We start from the raw sequence: 14,494 nt of genomic DNA, 5'->3' as shown, positions 1-14,494 counted from the left end.
AGCGGTGTCTGTAATAACTCCGGTCACGGTCCGTGAAAAAAATATTTTTTCCAGCGGATATCTTAGTTACAACATGACTGAGCTAGCAAAGCAGTTTTGTGTTGCTATGTGTGGTATTTATTCAGTTTTGGGAAATCACGATTTCTAGAAAGCATCAGCTAACAGCAGCAGCAAAGCTAACATCAGGACGTCATCTGTTAAAAGCCTCCCGTTGTCAGATACGACATGAAACTACTCCAGTTACCTCAATCATGTTGTAACTAAGACATCCGCTAGAAAAAATATTTTTTTTCACGGGCCATGACCGGAGTTATTACAGACACCGCTAACGGCTAACGGCGTCCCTACGTCCCTACGTCGCCACGGTCAAAATGGTCGCGCAACGATTACGTCACATACAGAGCCCGGTAACTTTACAGGAACCCTCCTCCTACTCCGCTCTCTCAGTGGAGACACGGTGGTTGAGAGGGCCGAGCGAGAGGACGTTCCTGTAGTAGTTCCTGCCCCCCAAATAGTACCAGTGACTTCTTCAGTGGAAACGGGCCTAGTGGGCCCGGCCAAAACCAACTGAAAACTTTTGACTTTACGGCGAGTATGTAGACACAGCTCTCACTTAGACAAGGACCAGGTGGCTCGCAGGAACGAACCCGGTACCCCATATTCAGGCAGTACCACCCACAAGACTCCCCAGTGGACAAAGTCATAAGCTTTCTCCAAGTCCGCAAAACACATGCAGACTGGATGGGCAAACTCCCGTGAGCCCTACAGGAGCCCTACAAGGATAGAGCTGGTCCCCTGTTGCACGGCCACGAGGGAATCCACATTGTTCATCCTGAATTTAGGGTTCGGCATTCAGTCAGAGCCTCCTTTCCATTACCCTAGAATAAACTTTCTCAGAAAAGGATGAGCAGTGTGATACCCCCATAACTGACTGAAGCACAATGCCGGTCTGCCACTCCACAGACCCTGTGCCCAACCTCCACACAACACTGGAAAGGCATGTCAACCAAGAGAGCCTTACAATAGTGTCACCAAAAACACAATTAATCAAGTTACCACAGATCATACACACAGTGAACCTACAGCTTTTGGCACAGCGTAAGTCCAACATGCAGAAACACTGGTATGATCCTTTTATGTAACTTTTTGTCATACTTCAGTGACCTTTGCTCCGTGTGCTTGCAGTGTTTGACAAGTGGGAGGAAAGGAAAGGCTCTTCAGAGTGACAGAAAGAGAGAGAATAAAAAGTACAAAATGAGTGTCCTTTTTCTCTCTTTGCTGAATTTTTCTTCAAGGTTTTCTAATGTTAATATTTTCGTTGTGAGCTGCTGCAGAGGTTTGTGGCAGTATGTGGCTGACTCACTCAACTCTTTCTCTCATACATACACACTCGCCCACAGGAACCACTGCACAAATACAAACTCACCCACATTCTCTTTCTCCATTACTGGAGAGTTTAATTGGAGTCATATAATGCATACAGGAGTCACACGCTCTCTTTCTCTCTCCTACTGAGATGTTTCAGGTTATATAAAAGGTGAGCCTTGACTAGAAAGCCGCAGCACTCACAGTTGCTCTCATATTCAGCTCAACCTTTTAGGAAACAGTGTCATTGTCTTTCTTTCTAAGGGAGAGATTAGAAGATCGTTAAATGTCAAAGGAAGATTCCAGCTTATTTCAACCTGGCGTATTTCCCATTATGTGGCTATTGTGGCTCTATGGGTCGTGCTAACTTTGCTCTCGCCTCCTCCGATGTGAGTCATTTCAGACACTTGTTTCGGAGTCTTATTCAAAGTAAACAAAAAAAAACACACGCCTGAAACGGCCATTATAATGTTGTTTTGTGCCTGTCCTCAGCAGTTAATGTGCTGATGGAAAAAAGAAAAGAAAATATGAACATCTACAGCTCAATGAGAACTGTGCAAACTCCAGCTGCTGCTAAAGATCATGTGATATGACTGACAGCTACAGAACAGCTACTAACTGAAGCTCAAGATGCACTACTTTTCAGATGTCTGCGATTTCCAGATTTGGTGCCATATTGTGTCAGGACAACATGGTTTCCTCCCCAGGGTGTCAAATATGGCAGCTTGGTCAGTGGGCCTTTTCCACTGTCACTTTTGGCCACGCCGAGTCAAGCCATGCCGCTCCGATTTGCGTTCCCATTTTCAATTCAGACAGCTGTGCCACACTGAGCTGCAGATGGACTGGGTCACCCGCCCTCAAGCAGGTAGTGGTGGTGTCTCACCTTCTCCCTCTGAAACACGCGTGTGTGTTGCAAGACTCTCCTCCCCTATGTCTGCAGGAGACCAGAGAGAAAGGTGTTGTTTAAGAGTCTCTGTGTTCAGCTCTCAGTACTTTTGTAGCCCCTAACTGAATCTCTGTGGTTTGGAGTTTAGTTTCTCTCCTGCGGCCTGTTTTTACTTTACATATGTGCTTTATTTCACTGTTTTATGTTTGCTATCTGCTGTATAAGAAGCTGTGTGAAGTTGCTGCTCGAAAGCTCATCTCGGCTTCACAACAAAAGCTTTACATAACAAAATAACGGGGGACTTTTATTGTGAAGAATGCACAAGAAATGAAATGTGTTTATTGCTGAATTAGTGGAACTTTGTTAGTGACTTTTCTTCAATAAAGGCAAGTGTAATGGTACAGCAGGGAGGAAGAGTAAAATCAGCTCAGCTCCAACAGGTAAACTTCTTTTACAGTACCTGCCCTGCTGTGGAAAAACACATGCAGCAAAAATAACAAGGGACTTAAACTGTGGATCAGCCCGCTGCTTTTAAATGTCATCAGTTGAAGACACACCTTCAAGTGGGTAGCCCTGTTTTAAATGCAATTCCCTGCCATGCTGAGCTGATGGCCCATACCAAGCCAAGCCAAGCCAAGCCAAGCCAAGCTAAGCTAAGCCATGCCAGCCCATGACTGCTGAAAAGGTTTTAGTGTCTGTTTGAGATGCACCAGGCATTCAACTAAGTCCAATGTAAACCCATTTGCAGCGATGATGTAGTATAAAGGCTGAGAAAGTCAGGACTTTCACCCAGAGCGTTGCTCATGTGTTATGTGACTTGTTTACTTACCTACTTAAGTAAGTTATATAACAATCACACTTATCTTAACCCAAACTATGACCTTAAGTCTAAACCTAACCAAGTAGTTTTATTGCCCAAACCTAAAGTAGTTTTCCGAAACCTATTTTCCTTTGAAAATGTAGGTTTATTTTGAAAGTACACTCTAGCATTTAACAAGTAGAAACTGACACTCCTTTCCTGATTGTCCAAAACTGATGATCAAGGGGTACCCAGAGCATCATAGTTTGAAGCGTAGGGCCACTGAGCAAGCTGCCATATTCCACGAGTGCATTGTGTCAGTTCCTGCTAGTTATGTGCCATAGTGTCCTTTCTAAACAAACTTCAGCCTTCATAGGAAACATAGGTTTCCTCAACTTCTGAGTGAAAACATGTTGGCCTTGGCGTAAATCAAAGCTGGAGACAAAGCACAGAAGTTGCAGGGTGGATGAAGAAACTGTCTTTCATTGAAAATCAGTTCACCCATACAGCTGTGAGATTCTGTAAAATAAAAAGGTAAAACAAAATCCTAAATGTCTTGTGACTTCATCTGTCCAACAAGTCCGCCAAACTAAATGACTCTATGTTGTCGTAATCAGGCAGTGTGGAGAGAAAAGTTGAAGCTGAGATGAAATGATTCCATAGGATAAAAAAGGTGCAGCTAAATGCTGCAGATTTACAGATATAATCATGAACAACGGACATGGTTGGTATTTTAAAAAACATGCTGGCAGGGCCGTCCTCAGCACATCATAATGTCACTAAGTGAGTTTATTCTGTGTTTTAATAAACTACTAAATGGCATCAGCACTTACTTCTGCCTTGTACGAAAACAGAGGATGTGTATGCATAGAAGTAATAATAAAAACAAAGACCTATATTTTATTTTCTGGTGGGCTGGAGTACATTCAGAGCTACCAGAGCTTCCTGTGATCAACATATGTTCTGCAAGAGCGCCGAAATGCAAAACAAATACTCAAAAAGTGCACAAAAATAACATATATGAATATTGATTCCTGTAGCCTTAATTGTGGAAGTGCAGTTGACTAACTAAAACTGAAGAAACTGTTTTTAATCATCTTGACAGTTTTTGTGTCCGCTTGCCTACAAGGTTTCACTGTTCACTGATCAGGTAGACATAAAGAGACGTCACTTACCGAGCCCCTGGCGGATTCCCAGTCGTCCTTTCTTCCGGCGGCCATGTTGCTCCAGACAGCGCAGTCCACCGATGCGTGAGAAACACAGCTTCTTGTTGATGAAGAGGAAGAGGACGGCCAACGCCACGATGAAGACGCCCACCGCCGACAGGAAGCCGATGGCCTCTGGGGGGACTGGCAGGAGGAGGGAGAGGGAGAGGGGACACACAATGACACACTGATCAGACCACACAAACAGACAGTCTGGACACATTCGCGCACACACGCACACACACAGTACGCATGGTACATGTGATACACACAGACAGAATGAGTGACACTTTAGTATTTGAGTTACCCTCAGTGCCTTGCTCAAGAGCAGAGTCAGTGTAAAACATCTGCTACAGTGCAGCAGCCGGAAAAAGACAGTTTACCAGCTGAACCAGCAGCTCTGTGCCTTGCAAGAGCACTTCTGGGTAATCTTCTGGGTAATTCTATCAAACAAGAACTGAAATTAAAATCGTTTTCTATCTTCATTTACTGTTGGCCAAGATATTAGTAATTATTTCCTTTACAGTGATACTTTTTCTGTGACATATCAGTAATTTGAATTTACAGCGTCCTCAATTGACCTTTACGAAAGCCTAATTGTTGGCTTGGAGTGTCGCTCAACAGAAATTATGAATTTTTGACAGAGAAAAGTGTTGCTCAACACTTTTTTTTAATGCTGTACAACTACATAATTTTGTTATGTTGTAGACAACTTCATATTTGTCACACAAACTTCTAAAACCACTGATTTCAGATTCAGATTATTCAGCATCTGTTCACAGAAGCAGCCGTTTGTCAGCAGCAGGAGCTCCTGTGGAGCTGAGAGAACAGCAGCCAGCCAAACTGCCTTCACCAGGCTGACTGACAGCAGACATTTACTGAACCAAAACATTTTTTATGTCAGTACCACGGGAGACATATACAGCAGGATATCTGTGTGATTTTGAACAGCTGTCCGTGCAGATTACGGCGGCGGAAACATTTCACTGAAGCATAAATTGAAAATGTGACTCAAGACGGCAAATGTAGCTGCTATCATCCACATTACTGTTTCTGAAATGGGGTTATGTGTACTCCTACGGGTACTTTAGAGTACTAAAATAATAATCAAATAATAATAAATAAATAATTCCCTAAAATAATGATTTCACTAAATTATAAGTGCAACTTATATTTGACACATAGCATTTAAGCGTTTTTTAGTAACAAGGTTGTTGTTTGTGACTGGAAATGACATTTACACATTTACAAAATGTGCAAAAACAAACACTGAATAAATCAAATTAAATCAAATTGACACCGATGGTCAGCAGGAGAAGCTTGGTTGACACTATGTACAGTCTGAGGGCAACACTGCCTGAGAAGACAAGTTCTTAGTCTCCTCCATCATAGTTACAAGGAAGTGGTGATTTAAGTTTGATCTGTTTTTAACCTTGGCTTGTTAAAGTAGCTCTTTACTGTATTTTTTTTTTTGCCGTGATTGGTAATGGGGAGAAGAACTGCAAGTCAAGAGAGAGAAAAACTGAAAGTAATTTATAAAACACAAAGAGAGAGTAAGAGGAAATAGACAGAGAAAGGGGCCGGGAGGAGAGAGAGATGACAGATATATGTTTATGAAAAAAGAAAGAGACAAATCAAGGAGAGGAGAGAGGCAGAACAACATCTGGACAGAAATAGAAAGACAGGAGCGATGAAAGTTGCAGTGAGGATACAGATGAGTGAAAACTAGACAGAAACCAAAATAGAGAGTAAATATAAAAAGAGGAGGAAGCGAGAAGCTGATGTGGAGATGGAGAGAGATGAAGTGATACAAGGCGTACTACTCTGCTCTCAATGAGGCGGCTGAGACTTAATACAGATGAATAGAAATGCATAACGGGGGGTCGACGTCTCCCGTTTCCACGGTAACGTCTCAGAGTGCAGAGAACTGAATCAATGAGAGCAAACGGAGACGAGTGCACATCCTGCTGAGAGCAGACGCCAAAGAAAAGACTCGGCAGCATAGGTGTGTGTGTGTGTGTGTGTGTGTGTGTGTGTGTGTGTGAGGGTGTAATAGTAATAGGTTTTATTTATTTCATACACCACCTTTTGTTTTTTCATTCTTCGTGTCGCACGCTGTCATTTTTAGGAACTGAATCTCCCACGCTGTACAGATGTATCTTATTAATGTGCTCTAAAAACATCCAACATATCACCAAGCAACGGTGTGTGTGTGTGTGTGTGTGTGTGTGTGTGTGTGTGTGTGAAAATAATGAGCATCATCAGCAGCTGGTTCCTGTTGCAATGATGCTGCCTTTGCTTAAGCTGCACGCAACAGCGTTTGTAATATTTTCTGCCTTCCGTATGCCTAGATGCCAGTACTTGTATCAGTGGTGAAGGAAGAACTCTTAACTGAAGTAAAAATACCAACACGAAAGTATAGAGTAACATAAAATGGAAGTACTGAAGTAAAGTACAAGTACCTTAAAATGTTCTTACGTACAGTACTTGAGGAAATGGACCTTGTTTCTTTCCACTGAACTGTATTATTCTCAGGCAAGCATAGGTATGCGTAACAACAGTGCATGAGAAAAGTTTCAGCCGGAATTGTTCGCATACGGCTCTCATCATGGAAATGGCTAAGCCAGCGGCTAGCAGCTAACCGTGCTAATAGTGCCAACAGTGCTGACAGATATACTTGCTTATCAACTAGCATTTGCGTAGACAACAGGCTGCGTGAACAGAACAGCCCATTCTCACTCCAAAGCCATCAAATACCACCGCTTCGTCAGTCATTATCGGCATCACTGACACCAAAAGGGACCTCTTATGGTGGTATGGTACCCTGCTGGGCAGCGTCAGTTTGTAATGCAGTCAGGTGGAACCTTTGGCAGTGATATGATACACCACTTTTTGTTGGTATGAGTAAGAAAAGTCTTTGCCGGAATTGTCTGCACATGGCTCTCAACATGGAGGTGGCTAAGCCAGCAGCTAGCCGCTAACCGTGCTAACAGTGCTAACAATGGCAACAGTGCTGACAGAGCTAATAGTGTTAACCTCGAGGGGTCCAGAGGGTTGGCACTACACTTACATGATGATGCTGTCATCATTATCAGCTGAAACCATCTGTAACTGCTGTATGCTGTGCAGAGGGGTGGAAATTAGCTAGCCTTTGGGATACACACACAGGAAATCACATCCTCTAACATGCACTTGCTGCAACAGAGAAGCTCAGATTACAACACACACACAGAGGGAGCGTGACTACATTTTCTGCTCAGGACACCATTACTCCACTATATCTTTACATATCAAACAGTTGCTAGTTTGCTGCTAAATTAATGCAGCTTTAAACGCTGACTGTAATCACCAAACTGCTGAACTAACAATGTACTATACAATGGGGAATATACAGTTTTCTTCCAATTAAAACCCACAGACAACGAAAGGAAGAACTCTGTCGTGTCGACCCACTTTCTTTATGTTCAGCTGCTGTTCACTCCCACAGAGAGAGATATCTGGAAGGGCTAACACATGACAGATGCAGCATGGGAACACTTCTGCACTGATTATAAAACAGTTCAAGTTTCACTTTAAATAAAACATCACCACCTCCTCCTCTTTCCTCACCTACACACACTTATGACGACAGTGACAGAAAAGACGCTCCTGTCTCTCAACACAGACCTGGAGGAGCTGATTTATCTGTGTATCATTGATGTTATTTTTATCTGGTTCTACCTCCACGACCAAATGTGTTGAGGGATGTAAAGCTGGTTGGATATTGGGTGGCTTATTATGTAATTCTGTATATCATCGTCTCCAAAGGGTGCATTCTATTGACTAATGCAACCAATGCTGCTTTCACATGCTAATGTGCTAAATGTTAACTACATGCCAAACTTTACATAGTAAACACTGTCTGTTTTATCAGGCTGTAGATTCAGATTATATGGGTCTGCTTACATCATCATTATTATACGTTTTCTTTTGGTATAACAACAGCAACACAACTTCCTTCTCGACAGCCCAGTTTCTTTTTCTCTAACTTCCACCACACATTTTATGAACCATAAAAAATAACAATAATGTGACCAAGGAAGAAAAGCTTAAAGGTGTAAAATGCAGGAATTGTCGGTTGATGTTAATTAACAGTATACGCAGAGAAAGTGAAAGCCTACCCCAGATACACTGTCCTCTTTGTTATGTTTAGGCACAAAAACAACTTGGTTATGGTAAAAAAATGGCACAAAAGACCACATGGTTTTGATGCCACAATTGCATATGGAATTGTCTCAGTGGGTGTGGTTACATGATGGCTTCTCATTCAGAATGAAATAAATCTGAATGAAATCATTCGGAATTAAAGTTTTTCCAGGTAGTTTACATGGGAAATATTTATCCCGAATGAGGGTTTACATGGGAGATCAGTTCAGTCGCCTGTATTCAGGTCTGCGCAAGGTTTGGGGCAGGGAAGGTTTCTGATTGGATAGGGGGCGGGGCGGATGTTACGTGTTTATGTTTACCGGAAGAAAACACTGTAGTCCTCACTCCGGATAACAAGATGCTTGACGACGCTGTTCTTAGTGCCTTTTTCGGGCTTGTTTTGCTTATATTCTTGAAGCAGCAGTACGACAACAACCTTGTTCTGCTAATGCTTCGTCTGTTGAGGAGGAAAAGAGAGATAGAAGGTCGAAGAAGGGAGATAGAAGACCGTGCTTTGGCAATATGGAAACCGGTGAGCGCAATGAGTCCGACTACTCTATCTTGCTATGCGCACTATATACGTCATCGCGCCAGAAAGGCAAGGAAACGAGCATGCGCAGAAAGACCGGAATGAACTTAAAGAGGAATGAGCGTGTACATGCACACAAAATTATTTCATTCGGAATGACAAACGGAATAAGCCACCCCCTTTAATCGGCTTTAATTTTCAATCGGAATGACCGTTTACATGATCACTTTTAATCAGAATGGCCTTTCATTCCGAATGAAAGTGGAATTAAACTGTCCATGTAAACGTACTGAGTGTCTCCCGAAAAATACCCAGTTTTGGCGCCACAATCATAGTTGGAAATGTCCCGATGTCTTGCTAAAAAACATATGGTTTTAATACCACAATCGCATCTGGAAATGTCTTCATGCCTCACTAAAAAACACCCGGTTTTGATGCCACAATTTTGACTGGAAATGTTCCAATGTCTCGCTAAAAATACAGGGTTTTGATGCCACAATTGCAGCTGGAAATGCAGCAATTTTTTGCCTAAAAATGCTTGCTTTTGATGCCACAGTTGCCTCTGGAAATGTCTCCATATCCCACCAAAAGATACCCAGTTTTGGTGCCACAGCTGGAAATGTCCTGAGATCTCACTAAAAAACACTTTTTTTTTTGTTGCCACAATCCTAGCATCAAATGCCAGGATTTGATGCCTGAAAATGCTGTGACATCTTGCTAGAAAATACTCGATTTTGATTCCACAATCGTGGCTGGAAATGCCATGATGCCTCACTAAAAAATACCTGGTTTTGATGCCACATCACGACTGGAAATGTCCCTATTTCTCGCTAAAACACAGCTGGTTTTGGTGCTAAACCCCCCCTCCCGATTTTGGTGCCACAAATCCAGCTAGAAATGCTGCTGTGTCTTGTGAAAAAAAGGGCGGTCTGCTGCTTGCCAGCCATCTCGCCTATGTTTAATAATTTGAAAGACCAAAACATATGCAACACCTAAATTGCATCTAAAAGATCAAGACAAAGATCTAACTGAAAAAAAAAAACAGAAAAGCCTATCAATTCCATTTAAATTAATTTACAATGAAAAAAAAAACCCTGCTGAAATGAACACAGTGTGACAGTAACTGTCTGGACGGTGTGTTCAGATGCGGCAGTAAAGTGGAGAATTTCCCCTCTCAGCTGCTCTGACTGTCACAGACACTGAGCTCAGTGTTGGAGACTCAGAGAGCCTCTGACTGTCTGCATCCAGATGGACAGGAAGAAACCCTGGGTCAAAGTCTGGACTCACACCTGCTGCACACAAACGCACACACACACACAACTCAAACATGGGCACAGTTCATTCCAAAAGCAGAGATCCCTGTTTGTTTAACTCTAACTAACCAAACACACAACACACATATTATACACAAATGAAATGCCCATCACGTCTTCAAATAGCCTTTATTATACTATTTTATGTTCAGATGTCATACTATTTTATCATCATATACTATATTTTATTTCTTGAAATTTCTTTACAAGAATAATTTTATATATTATTAATCAAATTATATATTCCCAGTTGACATATACCAGACTTGCTGACTGCTGCTGTCAATCCACTATCACATTTTTTTTGTCTTTTATTGCTCTTGTCTATTTTAACTTATATTGCATTTTAGTTTTTTTCATCTCTATCAGGGATATACGATATTGGATTTTTTGCTGATATCCGATATGCCAATATATAACCCCTCATTTGACCCATTCTGATATCAATATATCCACTTTTTCCTCGACCTAATTTTACTGTTCATCAAGTCTCTTCTGTAGTGGAATTAACATCATGACGGCCCACCAGCACATGGAGACATGAAATACAATACTTTTCAATGTATGTAATATTCATTCACTGTGCAAATTAATAAAAAACCATGATTCTGATTAATTTTAAAGCCAATATTAGCCAATGCCGATGACGTAGAGATATTATCATGCATCCCGAATGTTTGTTTATTTCTGTCCTTGTGCTGTAGAAACAAATTTCCCCACTGGGTATTGATAAAGGTTTACCTCACCTAACCTCATCCAACCAACAATCCCATACCCAAATGATATTCAGTTTACAATGACAGAGAACAGGAAAAGCATCAAACCCTCGCATTAGGGAGGCTGGAAAGAGCCATTTTTTTACTCTGCTTGATAAATAGCGGTTAAAGGTTACTGTAAACATTGTTGTTCTCTTTTGGCTTATTGACTAATCTAATTACCAACGTTTATGATACAAAATGTAATATACTGTGAAAGTGATGCACCAGAAGAAGCATAAAAACTCTCAGTCTCAAAACTTTTCTGAACAGAGAGGCTTTGGCATATTTTTCTTCAACTTTCCCTCTAAAAATCAGACTGGTTTGTACATGTTTACTAAATGGCTAAACAGTATAAGAGTGTACAGCCATGCTACAGCAGCTCTGTGAGGCTGAGCTAAGCTTCAGTTGCAATGTAAACATGCAAATATTTAGTATACTGTTTACCATGTCTACTGTGCTGATGCTGTGCTGCTAACGTCTGCTTATAACCATGAACACAAAGTACACAAAGCTGAGGCTGATGGAAAAAATCATTAGTTTACTACTTTATACCACTACACATCATTGTTTTAATTGCTAATTAATTAGATATCTAATTATTTCATTGTCAACAACAGCCTAATGACAATTAAGAACTTGAAACTTTTGCGGCTAATACCTTAAAACTTCGTCAAATGCCACACAGTTGTTGTCATTCTCATTTAGCCCCAAACTCGTAAGTAGAATCTCCTAGTCTTCAAACCCATAACAGCGAGCTATTACCTTCTTGTTGTAGCGTACAGATAACTTACACATAAACATCATCAATACAGTGGTCAGATACTGATTCTGATTACCAACCTAAATTCATTGTTCGCAGCTATTTAGAGCCACCAATACCTGGACGGCAGCGGCCTGCCACTCCCACACCCGAAGATGAACAGTTCTTCTGCACGTCCCCCGAAACTCCATCAGAGTCATCCCAAAAGTACGCCATCATGAAGTATTTTTTAGTTCCCAGACAAGACATAAAACAGGTGACCTGGAGCTTACGAGCTCCCAAACTACAAGACAACAACTTCAGTGGTTGGGCAGGTCAGCCTGAGTGTTGTGATGAAACCACACTCCCTGAGTTTCAGCTGGCTGTTCAAATAGCCTACAACCCAATCCAGTGATCCTAATGACTAATGACATCAGCACAGCCCAGCCTAACCTCTTTAAGATACATATCATAGGTCTAAATACTGTGAAAACTGCTTGAGGGGCACCCACTGGTTAACAGTGACACATTTACAGAAAAGATAAAGTAGAATCACAAATTGGACCAATTGGAAATTTGACCTGATGATGGTGCTCAATGAAAAGTTAAGCTCTTGTCAAATGAGTTCACATGATGCTGATCCACCCTATCACCTTCAGGGAAAGCTTTCTGTACTTCTCGGTATAGCAGGACTGTTGTGTCTAGTATCTGTAGCGTTATGTAAGAGGACCATAACGATGGAGCAGCCATGAGAAGTATGGCGGGAAATCCCAAGAAATGTCCAAGACAAGTTTGCGGATGGTGGATTCTCCAGAAACTTGTCCTTATTTTCTCAAGAGGAGTTGAATGTTATTATAAAGCTGGCTGAACTCTATATTTCAACAAGGCTGTGGTTAACATGATGTGGTTGATGTGGTTCTGTTTGCTTCATCACACCCTGACCTCCAGCATGCACTGAGGCGGCTCGCAGCTGGGTGTGAAGCGGGCGGGATGAGAGTCAGTACCTCCAAAACTGAAGCCATGGTTCTCTGCCAGAAACCGGTGGATTACTGCTTCAAGCGAGGGAGTTCAAGTGTCTCGGGGTCTTGTTCACAAATGAGGGTAGAATGGAACGTGAGATGGATCAGTGGAGATGAGCTGGAAGGCGAAGCTTTCTATTTACTGGTCCATCTACATCCCAACCCTCACCTATGGTCATGAGCTCTGGGTAGTGACCAAAAGAATGAGATTGTGGACATAAGCGGCCGAAATGAGTTTCCTCTGTGGGGTGGCTGGGCTCAGCCTTAGAGATAGGGTGAGAAGCTCGGACATCCAGAGTAGGGCCACTGCTCCTTCACGTCGAAAGGGGTCGGAGATTCGGGCATCTGATCAGGATGCCTCCTGGGTGCCTCCCATTAGAGGTAGTCCAAGCACATCCCACTGGAAGAAGGCCCTGGGGCGGACCAAGAACATGCTGGAGGGATTACATATCTCATCTGGCCTGAGAACACCTTGGGGTCTCCCTAGGAGGAGCTCGAATGCGTTGCTGAGGAGAGGGACATCTGGGGTGCTTTGCTAAGGCTGCTATCCTGCGACCGGGCCTCAGATAAGCGGATGAAAATGGATGGATGGATGCGGTTCACGTGCGGTCAGATTTAGGCACTACTTGGTTAGGAAAAGATGTTGTTTTGGCTTAAAATAACTGGTTTTGGGGGCGCTAAAAAATACACAGGTTTGGTGGCTAAAAAGCCTATGGAAACACAGCAATGACTTGCAAAAAACAACCGGTTTTATTGTTTGTTGGTCTTGAACGATGGACTGCAGCTTGGCGATGTTTCACCTAGGAGTCACGCCATCCACAATCCCCTCCGTCTCCCAATGACAAAGTCAGTTCATATATTATGCCACTTTAGAAACCTTGATATGACACTTCTGAAACATGCAAATGTAATGAATCCACTACCAACATTTTCTTCAGGCGACTGGGCTGCACACATCGACAGAGTTTGTGTAACTACTCTTACTGCCAGAAGGGGGAGACAAAAGTTCTACACTGCAGGTTTTATTAATTTCTTACAATTTTTGCTCCTGTGTTTTTGGTTTTTCAAAAGGCAAAAATAAATCACCACACTCCAAACCCTTTAAAAGACAAGTGTCGCTTTGACAGTCCCGTGCACACCAACATGATGAGATATCTAAAGCTGAGGAATCAAAATGTCAATGAAAACTTTACAATCCACTCCTGCAGCATAATCCAGATCTCATCTGCTCTTCTGTACTCTTGACGTTTTACCAAAATGGGTGGACAACAATATTTCAGGTGGACAGAAAACGCACAGCGCCAAAGCTTGGTAACTGCTGTGAATATTTGTGGACCACAGAGGATGGTTCCTAATGTTTTTAGTGATCTTGTGAGTGTAGATGATGGTGATGATGATGATGTGATTCAAACTTTGGTCGATTATATAACAAATTTGCTTTAAATTTGACATGAATAAATTTAAAGGCACTGCAGAAAAGTTCAGTTTCATCAGTTCTCTTTCACTTTCTTGCAGACAAAATTTAAATCAGAATACATGAGATTGTATTAGTCTAAAATAATCTCTGTGGAGGGTGAATTGCATCATCGCACCAGCAGAGAATCAGCTGGAGAGTATTGATGAAACAGTTTGTCGAACGTGTTAAAAGCAAATTAAAATGAATGAATGTACAAACAAGGACTAAGGAGGCGATGTG

General features: G+C 42.0%; 1 protein-coding gene across 4 annotated transcripts in view; it reads right to left on the bottom strand.

Annotated features, from left to right (window-relative positions):
• Window positions 1–14,494, bottom strand: part of syt16 (synaptotagmin XVI) — a 56,786-nt gene that overhangs the window by 27,668 nt on the left and 14,624 nt on the right. The window contains exons 2-3 of one of the 4 annotated variants that reach the window (XM_078175268.1): window positions 4,226–4,468; window positions 2,249–2,299 (exon numbers count right to left, since the gene is read on the bottom strand). In XM_078175268.1, the coding sequence (XP_078031394.1) occupies window positions 2,249–2,299; window positions 4,226–4,468 (294 nt within the window). The remainder of the gene's footprint in view (window positions 1–2,248; window positions 2,300–4,225; window positions 4,469–14,494) is intronic. The other 3 variants (XM_033641921.2, XM_078175269.1, XM_033641922.2) reach the window with 3 other exon arrangements.

Source organism: Epinephelus lanceolatus, chromosome 15, assembly GCF_041903045.1.
Source record: "Epinephelus lanceolatus isolate andai-2023 chromosome 15, ASM4190304v1, whole genome shotgun sequence".
NCBI classification, from domain to species: Eukaryota; Metazoa; Chordata; class Actinopteri; order Perciformes; family Serranidae; genus Epinephelus; species Epinephelus lanceolatus.
This window is presented reverse-complemented; position numbering and strand designations above follow the sequence as displayed.